The sequence below is a fragment of the Rhinichthys klamathensis genome, unplaced genomic scaffold (genome assembly GCF_029890125.1).
Source record: "Rhinichthys klamathensis goyatoka isolate OS25496 unplaced genomic scaffold, OSU_Roscu_1.1 h1tg000549l_1, whole genome shotgun sequence".
NCBI classification, from domain to species: Eukaryota; Metazoa; Chordata; class Actinopteri; order Cypriniformes; family Leuciscidae; genus Rhinichthys; species Rhinichthys klamathensis.
In genome coordinates this window covers 853474-874285 of record NW_026607020.1, presented here as the reverse complement: position 1 = coordinate 874285, position 20812 = coordinate 853474, and the positions used below count along the sequence as shown (strand labels likewise).

The 20812-nt window shown below is 37.5% G+C and overlaps 1 protein-coding gene across 1 annotated transcript; it reads left to right on the top strand.

The window, feature by feature from the left end:
• The first annotated feature begins 1114 nt into the window (after window positions 1–1114).
• Window positions 1115–19881, top strand: cercam (cerebral endothelial cell adhesion molecule). Its single transcript, XM_056238964.1, has 12 exons — window positions 1115–1441; window positions 2766–2876; window positions 3002–3119; window positions 6097–6231; window positions 7427–7631; window positions 7855–7974; window positions 9314–9390; window positions 9512–9618; window positions 11673–11805; window positions 13231–13358; window positions 16402–16605; window positions 18474–19881. The coding sequence occupies exons 1-12, from the start codon at window positions 1239–1241 to the stop codon at window positions 18706–18708; spliced, it is 1776 nt and encodes a 591-aa protein (XP_056094939.1). The 5' UTR covers window positions 1115–1238; the 3' UTR covers window positions 18709–19881.
• Window positions 19882–20812: the final 931 nt, after the last annotated feature.

The window sequence follows — 20812 nt, the reverse complement described above, 5'->3', positions numbered from 1 at the left end:
TGATTACACCCTCCAAGGTTCTGCTCTTCTGCGGCATCTGGTCATTGAGCTTCTCTCTTTCACTTGATCTCTCTGTAAGGAGCATCTCAGCATTCATAAAGACAAGGACTCAATAGTGTGGATGGCCAATGATCAATTTCGCATTCCTTTGTAGATGAACAACCAGTAAAAGATTGAATCAATATGGAGTTTTTTTATAAGTGATTTGGTTAAATTAAAAGTGTAACATCTATCTATCTATCTATCTATCTATCTATCTATCTATCTATCTATCTATCTATCTATCTATCTATCTATCTATCTATCTATCTATCTATCTATCTATCTATCTATCTATCTATCTATCATTTTAGCTACACATAATACTGAAAAAATAGCTCTTCTAATGTCAAACCGATGGAGACACGTCATATTAAAATTCCCTTTGGTTCATTTGTGAAACAAGCTCAACACATCCCTCTTGTGGTTGTTCACTGTAGGAAAACGTTTGAAGAAGCAGCTAGAACTTTGTGGTTGTTTTGTAAAATAAAACCTTTTACATCTAAGATAATATTTTAATTTTCTAATTTTTGTTTGAAATTTGCGTGTTACTGTACGAGATTCGATTTAGGTAATCAGACCTTCGTTGCTTTCTGATGACGCCGTGGTTTTAGTTTCTGACACTTTTTAAATACAGTTTAAAAAAAATCAATTTCGTTCTTTCAGTCAGTGAGTGACAAAGGAAAAAAAGTTTAAAGAATTTAGACTAAACATGACAAAATATCACAGTCATCTATCTCTGTTAATGTCTGGTTTAGTTTGATAGTAAAATTAGTCTAATCGCTAAATTTGCAGTGGTTAAGACTCTTTGGTGGCGAAAAAGAAAATCACTATAAGCTCCGACAAAATCCTCAAACGTCGACATTCTAAAACCGTTAAGCTAGCGAAACAATGTAGCGAAACGTCAACTCAACATTTAGCATTCTAAAATGGAACAGTTGAGGTTTAGAAAAAAACGTCGAACATTCTAAACAATAGTGAATGTAAACGTTACACTGTAATGTAACAGTTCGGAGAGAAAAAATCCTCACACGGAAGTTGTAACTCAAACACAGCTAACAGAACACGTTGGCTCCTTCAGGGGGGAACGGAGAACTGAGGGGGAGTGAGAAGTTTAGGGAAGAGCCCTCTTTCCTTCAGCTGCTGACGCGGATGGGACTGTTTGTGCAACGACGCAGCGGCCCATCGAAAATCCAACAATGTTATCTGGGATTATAACTGTTTGGACCATTCTTGCGGTAGCACAATGTTACTTTTCCGAGGAAAATTATACCGACGAGTCAAAGATGCAGCCGCCCACGGTCGTTATAGTTGTAATCGCACGGAACGCCGCTCATTCTTTACCATATTACCTCGGAGCTCTCGAGAGATTAAACTATCCCAAAGAGCGCATCTCTATCTGGTAGGTGACTTCCTTCCCTGCAGTTTAACATGGCTGATTATCTTTTTACTATTTGTAGATGTCAAAAGGTCAATCTTATTTGCATTTCATCACCTCCTCCCCTTGATTTTTGCAGACTTTCCCCCAAAAGCAGACCCCCTTCCTCCTACGTTCAGGATGTGTTCGTTTATTCACTTTAAAACATTTATTATATTTCTAGCACATACAATTTTTTTTAGAAAATATATACTAGGCAAAAAATATGCCAAATAGTGCGAATAACGTTCAAAATAGCTTTAAGTCGTTTAATTTGTGACTTAAATAAACAAGAGAAGTCAGATGGTACATCCCAAATAGGATAATCTGTTATTACATGTTAGCTCATAGTTAATTTGTATTACTCAGTGTATGGGTCAATGACCAATAAGAGTGTCCTAGATAAAGAAATGGAAAAATCTTTTAAAAATGTAGTTAAAACACATTGGCCAGGTACATGTTGGTTTCATAGAGTTTTGAAAAACTGTTATACCATTTCCAACTAAAGTTTTAAATTTAATTACTCTAAAAATGTCATGTGGTGCAACTACCAAGTAAAAAGTTATACCATAATTTCCGTTAACCTTGAATACATAAATGTAAACATCTTAAAGGTTAAGTTCACCCAAAAATGAAAATTATCCCATCATTTACTCACCCTCAAGCCAATCTTCTTTCAGCCAAACACAATCAGAGTTATCCTGGCTCTTCCAAGCTTTATAATGGGAGTGAATGGTACCTGAGATTTTGAAGCTCAAAAAGCGCATCCACCCATCATGAAAGTAATCCATATGGCTCCAGGGGGTTAATAAAGGCCTTCTGAAGCGAAGCAATGCGTTTTTGTAAGAAAAATATCCATATTTATTACTTTATAAACTATAATCAAGTCATATACACCTAAATTATGGGATTATTATCATTTTTGGGTGAACTAACCCTTTAATTATTATTTTTTTTTTTTATATAAGTTAAATATATTTTTTAAGGATAAAAACAAAAAGTATATATTAATTCATAAAAATCATTACATTTTTGGAGGGAGTTGCACCACATGACATTCTACAACCTGAAGTCACTTTTCCTTGTTATAAAAAGGGCAAATTATCCATATATTAAAAGACTTGTTGACCTTAGCATGCAGTCCTGAAGGTGATCAGGGGTCCTCGCTATGATATCACTTCCTGTCTTATGTTGTTTATGTTTCTGCATGTCGGATAAACGACATGACTTTACCGGTCTTTTGACACAATAGAATGACACCAATGTCTCTAATAAATTGCTGTCTCTCTCTGTTTATTGTTTCCTGTAGGGCAGCAACAGACCACAACACTGACAACACAACAGCAATCCTGCGAGAATGGCTCACCGTCATGCAAACACAATATCACTATGTGGAGTGGAGACCTTTAGATAAACCCACGTGAGACGATCATCACACAACATATGCTGTCCTGATTAAACCACAATTCTTAAATGCTTTTGGATGTTTGGAAGTTTAAGTACCACCAGTCAAGTTTGATTCGAAGGCTTGTTTTATCTGCACAGGTCCTATGCGGGTGAGCTGGGGCCCAAGCACTGGACTAACGGCCGCTATGAGTATGTTATGAAGCTCAAACAGGCAGCGCTGAACTTTGCCAAGAAACGCTGGGCTGACTACATTCTGGTATGACCCAGTTTAAGCATATACACCCTGATTTTGGACCATTCACACCCAAATATCTATAATAAGAATACACTCACCGGCCACTTTATTAGGTACACCTGTCCAACTGCTCGTTAACACTTAATTTCTAAGCAGCCAATCACATGGCGGCAACTCAGTGCATTTAGGCATGTAGACATGGTCAAGACAATCTCCTGCAGTTCAAACCGAGCATCAATATGGGGAAGAAAGTTGATTTGAGTGACTTTGAACGTGGCATGATTGTTGGTGCCAGAAGGGCTGGTCTGAGTATTTCAGAAACTGCTAATCTACTGGGATTTTCACGCACAACCATCTCTAGGGTTTACAGAGAATGGTCCGAAAAAGAAAAAACATCCAGTGAGCGGCAGTTCTGTGGGCGGAAATGCCTTGTTGATGCCAGAGGTCAGAGGAGAATGGCCAGACTGGTTCGAGCTGATAGAAGGGCAACAGTGACTGAAATAACCACTCGTTACAACCGAGGTATGCAGCAAAGCATTTGTGAAGCCACAACACGCACAACCTTGAGGCGGATGGGCTACAACAGCAGAAGACTCCACCGGGTACCACTCATCTCCACTACAAATAGGAAAAAGAGGCTACAATTTGCAAGAGCTCACCAAAATTGAACATTTGAAGACTGGAAAAATGTTGCCTGGTCTGATGAGTCTCGATTTCTGTTGAGACATTCAGATGTTAGAGTCAGAATTTGGCGTAAACAGAATGAGAACATGGAACCATCATGCCTTGTTACCACTGTGCAGGCTGGTGGTGGTGGTGTAATGGTGTGGGGGATGTTTTCCTGGCACACTTTAGGCCCCTTAGTGCCAATTGGGCATCGTTTAAATGCCACGGCCTACCTGAGCATTGTTTCTGACCATGTCCATCCCTTTATGGCCACCATGTACCCATCCTCTGATGGCTACTTCCACCATGTCACAAAGCTCTAATCATTTCAAATTGGTTTCTTGAACATGACAATGAGTTCACTGTACTAAAATGGCCTCCACAGTCACCAGATCTCAACCCAATAGAGCATCTTTGGGATGTGGTGGAACGGGAGATTCGCATCATGGATGTGCAGCCGACAAATCTGCGGCAACTGTGTGATGCCATCATGTCAATATGGACCAAACTCCCTGAGGAATGCTTCCAGCACCTTGTTGAATCTATGCCACGAAGAATTGAGGCAGTTCTGAAGGCAAAAGGGGGTCCAACCCGTTACTAGCATGGGGTACCTAATAAAGTGGCCGGTGAGTGTATATATAAAAAATAAATTAAAACCAGATTCAGTTCTTATTGGGTCACACTAGAAATTGTGCTGGAATTTACTAGAATCATTTTTGCGAATACCTTGTTTGTTTGTTTTATTTATAAAGCACTATTAAAACAACAGGACGTTGACCGATGTGCTGTACAATTATACGTCAAATAAAATGATCAACAATAACACCATAACATGACACATACAATCAACACCAGACAGATTCAAATATATTAGAGCCCCTTTCTAAGTTAACCAGTTGGATCAAACGCTAATGAGAGTAGGTGTCATTTTAAATGTCGCTTCAAAGAACCTAATGAAGATGCTAGTCTTAGATGAAGCGCTAAGTTATTACAACGATTTAGAGCTGGTCTTTTTTAGTCTGGTCATAGAAACCAAGTCTTCTGACTGGTTGATCTTAGCATACTAGATAGTTTATGCACTTGAAGAAGGTACACTAAATATGGAGACGCCAGTTTGTGTAATGCTTTATATACAAGGGTCTATAATTTGAAATAAATTCTAAATTGAATTGGCAACCAATGTCTAGTTAGGCTAATATAAGCATTACATGCTGTTTTCATGAGTACCTTTCAAAAGTTTGGCAGCAGCGTTTTGCACCTATTGAAGATGATAACACCCACGTACAGTAAATTACAGTAATACAGTTTTTCAGCATTTTTTTTTTTCCAAAATCACTAAAGACTGGAATGGTTTAACCTTTGCTATTGATCTTAGATAGAAAAAAGAAGAAAAGAAAAACAGGATTTAAACACAGAATTAATCTGTTTATCAAATTTCAGAGAATTGTCAAACTGTACACCAAGATTCTTTACCACCATTTTACAGAAGTGGGCCAAAATGCCCAGATCGAAAAAAGTTTGGGTGTACCATCCATGATTTAATTTGATGTAAACAAATTCAATAGTTAAGGTAGCATATATGATGAAAACAGGAATGGGCCAATAATAGATCCTTGGGGAACCCCACTATACAATGGAGAAAGGATTTAAACCATTCAAGTTTTTAGGCAAGTGTAATGACTCAGAGGGACGAGACTGATGCATATGCAACAAATTTATTAAACTGAAAAGTCAGACAAAAAGGTAACTCGGGATAATAATAATAGGAGGCAGGCTGAGACGTGAGTCGAACCGGGCAGGAGGTCGAGGGCTGGCAGCGAACCTTCAGTATCCAGGGACAGGCTTAGGGTCGAGGCAGGCGGCAGAGAATCAGAATCCGGGACGGGCTGGAGGTCGAGAGGCAGGCGGCGGACAATCAGACAAGCTTAGTTCAGCGTGGGAAACAGGTAGACTGAGGAACAGGAGAATTGCTCGGACATGCACACATAGAGAGGCAATACTTCGCAAAGAATGCTCTGAGAACGAGGCAGATAAAGGCGGGCAATGAGATATGATTCAGAACAGGTGAAGGTAATCAGAGCACTAATGATGCATACTAAGGAGAAAGTATGCAAATCACTAGAATTCAGGAGAATTCAGACTGGACGCGTAACAGCAAGAGAAGAGGATATCGAAATCAATGGTGTCAAACGCTGCGCTGAGGTCTAATAACAATAAAATCACTGAACTACTACTGTGATTTGCTTTAAACCCCAATTGAATTTTTTCAAATGTATCATTTTAATATCAGAACTATTAATGACATTCTTTGTGTTTATGTCCTCATCTGCAGTATTCAGACACAGACAACATCCTGACCAACCCGGACACCCTGCACCTCCTGATGGCGGAGAACAAGTCTGTTATTGCCCCCATGCTGGATTCACAGTCAGCATACTCCAACTACTGGTGTGGCATCACTCCACAGGTACAGAGCCATGAGTTTCCAGCTGGGAAGTGTGTATTAGTGTGTGTACATGTGTATGTAACGCAATGAGGGATAGCTAACATTTCATCTTGCTATACGCCACATCAATAAAGTCATATCGGCTTCCACTATTGCTGTATAATATTAAGAGCAATGGAGAAGCTACTTTGAAACGGTAGTTTCTAAATGTATAGACTACTGGTGATTTAAATTAGTTAAACTACAGGCAAGCTTATACAAAGTTAACTGCATTCTGTGTGTGTACCATACAAAGGATTGGGGTCACCACGAGTTTTTTCAAAAAATGTATAATTTTATTCAGTAAATATGCATTCATTTATCATAAATGGCAGTAAAGACATTTATAGTGTTTTCAAATATTTCTATTTCAATTAAATGCTGTTCTTATGAACTTTCTATTCATCGAATTAAAAAAAAGTATCATGGTTTCCACAAAAAAATATTAAGCAGCACAACTGTTTTCAACATTGATAACAATCAGTTATGTTTTTTTGAGTATCAAATCAGGATATTAGAATGATTTCTGAAAGATCATGTGACACTGGACTGGACTGGAGAAATTATGCTGAAAATTCAGCTTTGATCACAGGAATAAATGACATATTAACATATATTAAAATAGAACACACTTCTTTTAAATTGTAATAATATATTTCACAATATTACTGTTTTACTATATTTTTGTGTCAAATAAATGCAGCCTTGGTGAGCAGAAGAGACTTCTTTTAAAAACCTTTTCTTTTAAAAATCTTACCGACCCCAAACCTTTCAGCATTAGTGAATATATACATTATTTAAATATATATATATATATATATTATTTTTGCCATCACATATTTTGCTACTAAATGACTTAAAATGTTGCATTGGAACTTAATTTATTAGATTTTTTTTTTCAAAATGGGTTCATTTACATGAATTGTCCAGACAAACTCATTCAAATGAATCAGATTTCTCAATGCTACATATACAAGAGCAAATATTGACAGTCAAGCTGTGTGCGCAAACAATGTGACAAAACAAGTCCTCTATTCAGTTAAAGTGAGTATCTCCAAAAAAACAACAACAAAAACATCACTTTTGAGGGTAATTGTTCATTATGGGTCTGTTTAGATGCTGTTTGCTCAAACACTTTGTTTTTTGACTATGTTGTTCAGTTTCCTCTCTGTTTCAGGGCTATTATCGTCGTACCGCTGAGTACTTCCCCACAAAGCAACGTCAAAGGCTGGGCTGCTATCCTGTCCCGATGGTCCACTCCACTATCCTGCTGGACCTGCGCAAACAGGGCACCAGGGAAGTGTCCTTCCACCCGCCTCACAAAGACTACTCCTGGCCCTTCGACGACATCATCGTTTTTGCCTTCTCCTGCAGGATATCGGGTACAGCGCCCCCTTCTGGATGACTCCAGCGTATCTCACTTCCCTTATGCAATATGATGAGTTTAACATTTGGATTTAGTTTGGAGGGAATGAGGGGAAAATTCTTCTCTGTGTCCAACATTTTGTAGGATTGACAGTCAAATAGCATTGGAAAGAGCTGACATAGTGAATACAATTTCTGACTATATTTATTTATCTTATATAATTCGCTTTTTTTAACCAGAGGTTCAGATGTATCTGTGCAACAAGGAGCGTTACGGTTATGTGAACGTACCGGCGAAGCCTCATCAGACGGTCGAGGATGATCGAATCAATTTTGTCCACCTTTACCTGGAGTCTTTGAGTGAGTGACACTGACATTTACATTTTTTATTGAATGATATTATCAGCATTACACTTTTGCAATAACTTAAAAATGCCCCCCTTTTTGCTTTAATGATAACAGCACTTAAGCTAGCATGTATTTTCCCTTGTGAAAAAGAAGTGCATGTGTATTGAATGTGCACTTGTAGTGTACTTCAAACTTTACAAATATATATTGTACTTGTAAACTGTACTTGCAGATAATAGAATATGATATATATATATATATAAGGCTGCTTAAGTGTACTTAAAGATAGTACACTTTCATGAATATGTTTCTGAACACACTTAAGTACACTAAGTGCACTTTTTGAAAGTTTTAATTCAAAATACATTTGAAATCATTATGTTTTAATAATCTTTTGTCATGATTTAAAGAAGTACACTTATTTTGATGTGTTGGCTAACACACTAAACTAAAGCACATGTAACGTACTTGATTTTCATTTTAACTGTAGCATGTTATTCAATATTACAATATTACAAAGTTAATATATATTAAATTGCAACTTCATAACAAATGTGTAATTAGAAATGTATTTAAATACATAAACTTCTAAATGTCTTAATCATTTGTTAACAAACAAGTATTCATTACTTTAATGAGCTCATTGTTTCTGCCTTAAATTATTATATTGTTTAAATACATTTTTCGCTAACTGTGATTTTGTATATGTACATTGATGAAATACACAACTTAGACAGTTTCCTCTGATAACAGATTACTCTAATTTGTAATGTGGACTGCATTTCCTGTAAAGCTGCTTTGAAACGATGTGTATTGTGAAAAGCGCTATACAAATAAATGTGAATTGAATTGAACAACTTACAAGTTTGAATAGAAATGTCATTAAAGTATATTTTAGTTTGCAATAAACACATTGCCCATATTTCAAAGACAATAGAACAGAATTAATTATCACACTTTAGATTAGGGTCCAATTTTCACTATTAAATACGGTTCCTTTTTTTATTTGTGTCCTAATAAGATGGAAAATAGCAATGAATAAATTTTCTGATTTCTCTTTATTGTCTTGCCCTTTTTAGGGTTAAAGTCCATTCTGAGAAATAAAGTCACAAGAACCCTTTTTATTTTTTACTCCGAGGTGGAAACGGGCTTTCATAACAATGACTTTTACAAAACTTAAATGATCATAATAAATTAAGAATGTTCTTGTGTGATGATTTTCAATGTTGTCTCAGACTCTTTGGACCCCACTGTATGTGAAGCTTGTGCTAAGCTTGTGCTAATTAGTGATTAGATCGAACACAATCATTGTCAGGGATTTGAGTCCTAATTGATGTCATTTCTCCCGCAGTCCATGGGCCGCCCATGTACGTCTCTCGCTATGTCCACGTTCCTCCCAAACAGTCAGATCTCATGGGTTTTGATGAGGTAAAGTGCATACTCTGTTTTTTTTTTTACCATTGTTGTGAGCTACAGCAATCACTTCATTTGATAGAATAATATTTTGCATGTGTGTGCGTGCATACGTGTGTGTGTGTGTTCTCCTCAGATCTACTTGGTAAACCTGCGCAGACGTCCAGACCGCAGGGACAGGATGTTATGGTCGTTGTATGAGCTTGAGATTGATGCTAAAGTTGTGGATGCCGTAGATGGAGCGTAAGTATAGATAAACACACAATAGACATCAGAGCTGCACGATTCCGAATAAACAGACAAATAGATCTTAAAATAGAGATCGCGATAAAATAGAGATAGACAACTAAACAAAATAACATACAATTTACTAGAGGTTCTGACAAAATGTTAATTTCTGCAATCTATTTAAAAATATTGAATGCATTTGAATGTTCAAATGAATGATTCAATGACTCACTCATAGACACTTCACTTGTTTCATTACTGGATGAATCAGTGTTTTAAAATACATTTTTTAATGATGTTTTATTAACAAAGTTTGGGAGGAGCACGTTCAGATACAGGTGAAACTCGAAAAATTTGAATATCGTGCAAAAGTTCATTTATTTCAGTAATTCAACTTAAAAGGTGAAACTAATATATTATAGACACATTACATGCAAAGTGAGATATTTCAAGCCTTTATTTGTTATAATTTGATGATTATGGCTTACAGCTATGAAAACTTTTCACAATATTCTAATTTTGAATTTGGGGTTTTCATAAGCTGTAAGCCATAATCATCAAAATGATAACAAATAAAGGCTTGAAATATCTCACTTTGCATGTAATGAGTCTATATAATATATTAGTTTCACCTTTAACCCTTGTGTTCTGTTCGATTTCTGTGTACACCCCTTATGGACCGGGACAAATTGACCCTAATTGGATTAAATACAATTCCTCAAAAATCATACTATAAAAAACAACAAAGATTTAGATACAAACTGTAAACTTTTAATATCAACATTTGTCAAACATTACAAAAACATTATATCTGAAAATATGATTTATGAAAATGTTTTTAAAACATTTTTTAAAACAGTTTTGTTTTGACAAAATTGGAAAATAAACAGTATACTGATTTTTTTTGCATATATTTTTTTTTTACTTTTTTTTTGTTGATTTTTTACATTTTATGCTTTGAACATCGTAACTGAACAAAAAAAATTTGCTGTATAATGAAAATTTTCCATTTTCCTAAGTTAACTTTCCCTAGTTTCCTAAGACCTATTTTCCTAGTTTCATTATTCACTCACTGGGAAGTGAGAAACCAAACATAACAAAAACATACATCAAATAAATGTTTTTTATTTATTTTTTGGCTCTGTGAAGCTGCCTTTGAAAATCCTACATAAAAGTTTTGGTTAAAAGCTAGGTATTTTAGATATTTTGAATATTGAAATTAGAGCTTATTTTACTATCTGTGTCTGACAAAGATTTTCATCTGTAATTTGCAAATAATTCTGAACACTGTAATTTTATCTTTTTCAAGTGTGTTTGGTTAGGGTTAGAGCACTTTTAGATGCACTTGCACGTTAGAACTGGAGTTGAAGTGCCCTGACATACAGAAAATAAATGTTTTTATTTTGTGTCTGTACAGTTGCTTTTGAATGGCTGTCTATGAGGGTCAAATTGACCCGCGAACATCACGAACGTAACAGTAATTTTGTTTGTATATGTCAAAACACATCAGCATGTTGAAACTTTGCATGCATGTTCATCATGATAAATGAGAAAAAGTCACAAAATATCAAGAAAAAAAACAAAGGTTAACCAGTATTTCCAACAACTTGAAAATCGAAACGGGTCAAATTGACCCGCAACATAACACAAGGGTTAAGTTGAATTACTGAAATAAATGAACTTTTGAACGATATTCGAATTTTTTGAGTTTCACATGTAATCAGCCCAATCAATTTGAAGCATGAAGTTTCTTTCAAAAGGTGATTTACTCCTCTACCGATCACTACCGCTGACATCAGTGTTTATATCCGAACTCTGAACTTATATCCTAGTACTTCCGTGATAATCTGAATTATTATAACACAGAAACAATGATGCTGTGTGGTTGAAAAGACTAATCGTTGTCATTTAGGAATGAGATTGTGTGGTTGTCTGAATCAAGTTCGCGATCGATTAACAATTAATCATGCAGCTCTAATAGACATTTACTGTTATAAGAATCTTCATGCATTCTAGTTTATATCTACAGATAATGCAATAATTGTGTTTTGAATTGCGTGTGTATGCAGCGCTTTGAACAGCAGCGACATTAAGATTCTAGGTGTGGATCTCTTACCTGGTTACTATGACCCTTTCTCTGGGCGCACGCTGACTAAGGGAGAGGTCGGCTGCTTCCTGAGCCACTACTACATCTGGAAAGAGGTCAGTGGCCCCGAAAATTATTTAAACACATGCCTTTTGGTTTGGTATTTTATCTAAAGCAGTGTCATTCAAACCGAGGTGTAAAGAGTACCTGAAAACCAAAACCATACTTGAGTTAAAGTACAGATACCTTACAGCGAAAATGACCAATTCCAGTTAACCAATTCCAATACGACTTGTATAAAAGTCTTAGAGTATCTGACTTTAACAGTACTGAAGTATTTTACTCGTACTGAATGTAGGCTCAAAGATGCACTAGTCCTCAATGCCAGTGAAAAACAAGATACAGTTGATTTGTGAGGAGAGCAATCAGATGTTTATTTATTTTTTTAAATCTGAATAAATCTGAACACCTCAAAATTGCAATAAATCAAGGTCAACACCCGTAAATGTCTACAAACACTCAATTCTCAGTTAAGCTCAACAGCTCAAAAAGGGCGTAAGTAAACCAATATCCTTCAAAAAGGTCTCTTCAATACAACGGATAAATAATAAAATAATGTTAAGTCAAATTAAATAGTCAAAGTCTACTTGCTCTGGACGTGCTGGTTTCGGCATGTCCTCACCTTATATAAGAAACACCTGTGATTCAGCAACTACCTGCTAATAATGCACTCGCATTAGTGTAAAGTAGCCCTGTTGACGAGTTTGGGTGAACAAGGGCAAAACCCACCAGATATAGTACACATTTAATGCCCTTTATGCACTTTTGTAGCAGAAATAAACTGCTGGAGAAAAAGATGTAAAATGTAACGAGTAATTGCATTATTTTCCACAAATGTGTTGGAGTAAAGAGAACATGTAAAAAAAAATTGTCAAGTAGAGAGTAAAAGTTGCTAATATATTTGATACTCTATAAAACTACAAAGTAGCCAATAATTACATTATGTACAGTAATTAATTACATTTACTCAAATACTTTACACCGCTGCATTCATGCATTTTTCTGCATATTTTATTGTACACTGCCATTTTAAAGGTTTGGAGTTGCAAGGATTTCGAAAGAAGTCTCCTATGCTCATCAAGGATGAATTTATTATTTGATCAAAATAAATATTATTACAATGCAAATGTATTTTAAAATGTCATTTATTCCAGTGATGTAAAGCTGTATTTTCAGCATCATTACTCCAGTCTTCAGTGTCTTCATTCTGATATGATGATTTGATGATCAAGAAACATTTATTATTTATCAATGTTGGAAACAGTTTTTGTAACCAAGATAAAAAAAATCAGGATTTTCTGATAAATAGAAAGTTTTAAAGAACAGAATTTATTTGAAATAGTAGTGTCTTTACTGTTACTTTTGATCAATTTAATGCATCTTTGGTGAATAAAATTCTGAATTAAATCTTACTGACCCCAAACATTAAAATAAAATAAGCTGTTTTTATTTCAAAATGATTTGTCATCTATTGCTCATAGATGGTAGACATGCAGCTAGACAAGGCGCTGATCTTTGAGGATGACATGCGTTTCCAAGTCAACTTTAAACGCCGTCTGATGCGGCTGATGGAGGAGGTGGAGCAGGCGGAGCTGGACTGGGACATCATGTGAGTGACACCTGTCTGTCACACGGTTGTCGTGGAGACTTGAGGAAACCAGAATTAGAATATTGCTTTTGTTGCAGTTATAAGAAAAACTTAAATTCGGCTTGGTCACTTTTTTTTTTTACATTTTACACACTTCTGTTTTTATGTTTGTATAGCATAAACTTGTCATATCTATGTAAACATTTAAAGTATGTTTATTTAAAGTGCCCCTGTTATGCTTTTTCAGATATTAGTGTGTAATATAGTTGTTTGTGACTGTAAAAGATCTGCAAAGTTTCAAAGATCAAAGTGCTTGATAAATGGAGTTATTGTCTCCCAAAAGAAAGAAGCGATGCTGAACTGCCTGAAACCAGTCGTCAGTAATTCCAGGCTCACTTCCTGAACGAACATACATAGGTTTGTAACAAATTTGCATAATGCTAGCCATATATAATGCCAGACATATTTATTGTCTGTCTGTAAACAACGTCTACTTTGACCCTCAATCGCTGTAGTTGTAGCTGAGGCCTGGAAGCTGCAATTTATTAATTTAGTTTCCGATGCTCACTAAACAGCAGACCAATCACAACAGACTGGGTCATCTGACCAATCAGAGTAGAGTAAACCAATCACAACAGACTGGGTCAACTGACCAATCAGAGCAGAGTAAACCAATCACAACAGACTGGGTCATCTGACCAATCAGAGCAGAGTAAACCAATCACAACAGACTGGGTCATCTGACCAATCAGAGCAGAGTAAACCAATCACAACAGACTGGGTCATCTGACCAATCAGAGCAGAGTAGCCCAATCACAATAGACTGGGTCATCTGACCAATCAGAGCAGAGTAGCCCAATCACAACAGACCGGGTCATCTGACCAATCAGAGCAGAGTAAACCAATCACAACAGACTGGGTCATCTGACCAATCAGAGCAGAGTAAACCAATCACAACAGACTGGGTCATCTGACCAATCAGAGCAGAGTAGCCCAATCACAACAGACTGGGTCATCTGACCAATCAGAGCAGAGTAGACCAATCACAACAGACTGGGTCATCTGACCAATCAAAGCAGAGTAGCCCAATCACAACAGACCGGGCCATCTGACCAATCAGAGCAGAGTAGCCCAATCACAACAGACTGGGTCATCTGACCAATCAGAGCAGAGTAGACCAATCACAACAGACTGGGTCATCTGACCAATCAAAGCAGAGTAGCCCAATCACAACAGACTGGGTCATCTGACCAATCAGAGCAGAGTAAACCAATCACAACAGACTGGGTCATCTGACCAATCAGAGCAGAGTAGCCCAATCACAACAGACTGGGTCATCTGACCAATCAGAGCAGAGTAGACCAATCACAACAGACTGGGTCATCTGACCAATCAAAGCAGAGTAGCCCAATCACAACAGACTGGGTCATCGGACCAATCAGAGCAGAGTAGCCCAATCACAACAGACTGGGTCATCGGACCAATCAGAGCAGAGTAGCCCAATCACAACAGACTGGGTCATCTGACCAATCAGAGCAGAGTAGCCCAATCACAACAGAGCGGGTCATCTGACCAATCAGAGCAGAGTAAACCAATCACAACAGACTGGGTCATCTGACCAATCAGAGCAGAGTAATCCAATCACAACAGACTGGGTCATCTGACCAATCAGAGCAGAGTAAACCAATCACAACAGACTGGGTCATCTGACCAATCAGAGCAGAGTAGCCCAATCACAACAGACTGGGTCATCTGACCAATCAGAGCAGAGCAGTCCAATCACAACAGACTGGGTCATCTGACCAATCAGAGCAGAGTAGCCCAATCACAACAGACTGGGTCATCTGACCAATCAGAGCAGAGTAAACCAATCACAACAGACTGGGTCATCTGACCAATCAGAGCAGAGTAGCCCAATCACAACAGACTGGGTCATCTGACCAATCAGAGCAGAGTAGCCCAATCACAACAGACCGGGTCATCTGACCAATCAGAGCAGAGTAGACCAATCACAACAGACTGGGTCATCTGACCAATCAGAGCAGAGTAGCCCAATCACAACAGACTGGGTCATCTGACCAATCAGAGCAGAGTAAACCAATCACAACAGTCTGGGTCATCTGACCAATCAGAGCAGAGTAAACCAATCACAACAGACTGGGTCATCTGACCAATCAGAGCAGAGTAAACCAATCACAACAGACTGGGTCATCTGACCAATCAGAGCAGAGTAGACCAATCACAACAGACCGGGTCATCTGACCAATCAGAGCAGAGTAGCCCAATCACAACAGTCTGGGTCATCTGACCAATCAGAGCAGAGTAGCCCAATCACAACAGTCTGGGTCATCTGACCAATCAGAGCAGAGTAAACCAATCACAACAGACTGGGTCATCTGACCAATCAGAGCAGAGTAGACCAATCACAACAGACCGGGTCATCTGACCAATCAGAGCAGAGTAGCCCAATCACAACAGTCTGGGTCATCTGACCAATCAGAGCAGAGTAAACCAATCACAACAGACTGGGTCATCTGACCAATCAGAGCAGAGTAGCCCAATCACAACAGACTGAGTCATCTGACCAATCAGAGCAGAGTAAACCAATCACAACAGACTGGGTCATCTGACCAATCAGAGCAGAGTAGCCCAATCACAACAGACTGAGTCATCTGACCAATCAGAGCAGAGTAGCCCAATCACAACAGAGCGGGTCATCTGACCAATCAGAGCAGAGTAGACCAATCACAACAGACTGGGTCATCTGACCAATCAGAGCAGAGTAGGCTCTCGAAAAGGTCTCGAGTTTAGAGAGATTGAATCCTTGATCAAACCGTTAGACATTGTGTAAAAAAGAGGAGATGTTGCAATGTATATTATGAGAATTCTTTGTCGTTGGATGCATGTAAACCTGTTGTAGGAGACCTCCAAAACAAAATTGGGAGCCTTTAAAATAGCATAATAGGGGCACTTTAAAATAGGCATGGGTAATCCAGCCGTACAACTCCTGACAGATGATATAGCGCCCCATCAGGAGGCTTTACTGTTGTGGGATCTGTTGCAGATACCTGGGCAGGAAGAAGGTGAACCCTGGAGAGGAGGTGGCAGTGGAGAACGTGAGGAATCTGGTGCACGCCGATTACTCCTACTGGACGCTGTCTTACGCCATCTCTCTCCAGGGAGCTCAGAAGCTCCTCAACGCAGAACCCATATCCAAGATGCTTCCTGTGGATGAGTTCCTACCCATCATGTATGACAAGCACCCAAAGTGAGTGTGACACTCAAGTCCCCAGAGACTGGGACTAAACATACTTTAAATGTTAAAACGATTTGTGGGGTGTGTTGCAAACCCCTTATAGAAGTGATGTTTCTAATTTTAGTTGACAAAGTTTGCGTTCTCACCATAAAGGCATATGCATACTTGGATTTTCTCCTTGATTATATGTTAAACAAGTCTAGTTTCTAATGAAATGTTAGTAGTCTAGTTAAGTTACAGTCCAGAAATATAAAAAAAAACATATTTTTGCGAAGCAGGACTTAAATTGCTCACCACAAATGTGTGCTTTGATTTGGAGAGTTTTATTCTAAAAACTCTCTACATAGTTTCTTCACTATGTAATTGTACAAGTCATTTGAGTTTTATGGCGAGAGCGTTGAGACTTAAGCCAAGAAAGAAACTCCGATCTTGAGCTGGCAATAGCTTTGATTCCTCAGCGTGACTGGTTGTTTGTGCTGTGGGTTGGCATGATGCCATCCCTTTTCCTCTGTCCGTTTCCTCTCCATCTCTGACTCTTACTCGTTCTGCTCGGCACGTCCCGCCTGAAGCTCCTCATCCCCACAGAGACAGATCAGAGCAGCGTTCTCCTCGCGTTTTTCAATCTTTCCATCGATCCATGGCTAGAGACCGGCGTGCTGCTACTGCCCCGCTGACGGCTAACCCGTTAAACACCCTGCCCTGCCCTGCCCTGCCTTCCCCGTTCCGCATTCCAGCTACTTTAGCCGGCGTTTGCTTCGCTCTCCTTCCAGATCTGACAAAGCCATGGGCCGTCTGCCAGCTGGCCCCGGACATGCGTACCCAGAGGTACATGAAGTACCTCTACAGGCTTTTGCGGAAAGTAATTGATACTTGATTCATTTATTGGGGTAAAGTCAAACAGCACAAGCCCTAAAGTTATTCGCTCTTCTGGATCCAAAAGAGACATTAAATAAATAAGCGGTGACCTCTTTCTTTAGAAAGGTTGTAATGTTAGCATCACTAGTATTTTTTTTTTTAATTGGGATAAAATAGGAATTTATACATATACATAGTCAAGTCGATCCCTATTATATTATATTATTTTTCAATTGCTCATACTTAGGTTTAGGAATACAATATGAATGTATATTTAGATTTATACATATTGTTTATATAGTATAAATATTATATTATTAAATATGAATATATATATTTTTTTTTATTGCTCATACTTAGGTTTAGGAATAAAATATGAATGTGTGTATATATATATATATATATATATATATATATATATATATACTGTATGTATAATTTATTATATAGTATAAATATAATACTAAATAGTAATGCTACTAGTACTACAACCTTTTTTGCCTTGTGAATATTATATTATACTTCAAGTTAGGGATATTTAATATAAAATTATATATATATATATATATCCCTAACTTGAAGTACAATATAATATTTACAAGGCAAAAAAGGTAGTATATATATATATATATAATTTATTCTTTCCTTTTCCCTTAATCCCCCCTTGTCTGGCTTATTCTACTCTGAGAAATGCCTGCACTTTGTATTTTGAGCACTTCGTTGTTTTTGCCTCTTCACGATGACTCACTTAATTTAGTCCTAATTTGTAAGTTGCTTTAAATAAAAGCGTCTGCTAAATGTAAAAATAATAGCATTAATATTTAATTATATAATATTTATACGATATAATAAATTATACATAGTGTATATACACACACACACACACACACACTCCCATTTATGTTATATTTCTATTGCTATTCTATTATAACATCACATTGACCTAATTCCTCTAGCCTGTAATCATAAGGATGAGTCCAGCTACTGAAAACCATTTTATTTTGCTGTTTTTCACCCATTAATAGTGAGGACTACAAATCCCATTTTCCCAATCGGAATCTGATGGCGTACTCCACACACCCTCTTCTGGTGCAGCCCTGCCATTACGCCGGGGACCCGGAGTGGGTGAGCGACACCGAGACCTCTACGCTGTGGGACGATGACAACGTGCGCACGGACTGGAGGGGGTCCCATAAAACTCTGAAGGGTTCGCAGCCACCGGCCGGTCTGCAGAGCGCCACCTACAAGGACGAGTTGTGAAGTACCTGTACAGTCCCAAAGCATCAGAGACGGGTGGAGGGGTTAGAATGAGTGCGCAGCTCTTTATGAGGACACACGTCACTCATCAGGGAGACCTCGAAACTGTGGACGAGACGAGCGAGGCCTGGGACCAAACATTAGGAGGACACTTTCACTCCACAACAACAAAAATCTATTTTTAAATCACTATTTTTCTTGTTTTACAGTATAGATGTCTAAATATCTCCGACGAGATACATTTTCTTGTTAAGTAAAAGAAAAAAGATATTTAATTGCGAGATATTAAGATATGTGTTCAGATGATATATCTTAAATTAAATTTATTGGCATTTTTCAACAAAAAGCAGTGAGGTTTATGGCAAAACAAAAGCAACACACAAACAAGCAAAACAATTTCCCAATGAGAAAGATACAATTTTGAAATAGAAAAAAAATTGTTTTAATGGAAAACAAGGTCCTGTAAAGGCAATTTGGTACAGGGACTCTTATATTTGACCTCAGTTCAAGAGGGAAAAAGTTATGTATTTTAGGAGAGGGTTTTTGTCCATTTCTTTGGTTATTTTTTTCTTTCTTAACTATATATTAGCAATCACCTGGAACACCTGCAGGTGATAGGTGTGTGGGAGAAAAGACCAAATGAGTCGGGTCAAAAATCTAAAAAAACAAGGAAATCCCTCACACTATCAATACTTGCAAATGAGTATCAAAATTATATTAGCAACACTTCGGTCTCATGGCCTTCTTTGTATATGCCTGATCAAGATCATGAGACCGAAATGTTGCTAATAAAATTTGTATACTCATTTGCAAATATTGATAGTGAGGGATTTCCCTTTTTTTTTCTTAACTATACAAAAAGGTCATTTTATGAAGTGGTGCATTAGAATTTTATTACTGGATTGTATTTAAAGTTTAAACCGCTGTCGTGGGACTATCATGCTCAGACAATCCAACAAACAGAGCTTGTATATTTGATATGATCTGTGTTCATTCTGTTTTTTTTCTGATCCCATCATGTTCATTTGTTCTTATTTATTTCTCTTCCCTGTCTTATTCCCTTCTCTAACTCTCCAAAGTGAACAGCGGGACCAAATGAAATGACGTTACATTAGTGTGCATGGCAGTTCTGTTAAACTTGGTTGTTTTTGAAATAAAAATGTTTTTGAAAAATTACACATTTGGATGTCAGTCACATACCTTTTTTTAAGGAACAAGACCTACTTCACATAATTAAATTGATCAATAGAAATAATAAATAATGTGAACAAATCTGGCTGGTATTGATAAAAGTGAAATAATTTGTCTGAGACAGAGAGAATGAGGGTATATAAGCAGAGGCAGTAAACCCATAACTACTTAAGCCTAGAATAAAATATTAAGGAGATATTTAATAAGACTAACTTACCGTAACACATTCTGGAGGTGATTTCACTTCTGCTGCATCTCTATCGCCACCTTTTGGTTAGAGTACGAAAATACAACAACCACAATTTAGGTCTTTGCCTATCCAAATACCTACACTTGTGGTTTTTGCACTTGTCTACTTAAAGGGATAGTTCACCCAAAAATGAAAAATTCTGTCATAATTTTCTCACCCTCAAGTTGTTTCAAACCTGTATGAACACAAAAGATGATATTCTGAAGAATGTTGGTATCAAACAGCCATTGACGTCCATAGTTGGAAAAATAATATGACTACAATAAATAATGGCTACAGTAAACTGTCTGGTTGGTTACCAACCTTTTTTAAAATATCGTTTCGTGTTTAACAGAAGAATACAGGTTTGGAACAACTTGAGGGTGAGTAAATGATGACAGAAGTTTTATTTAGGGGTGAACTATCCCTTTAAATGACTAATTTATGACAGGAATGTGGCCAAAGTGTCCAAGGCATGAGGACTGCAAGGGTGTGTCTCGATCAGTAGTCAGGGCACTGATCAGGGATTCGGCCATTTTAAGGGCTGTCTGAATCGCAAAATCCATCCTACCAATGCACTGAAACATTTGCTCCGTAAAAAGTCCCACAATGCACTGTGAAAGGACTATTATATCAATGCGTTTGCTTTGCGAACGCAGTTACTCGGGGGAACGCAAAACTTTTGCG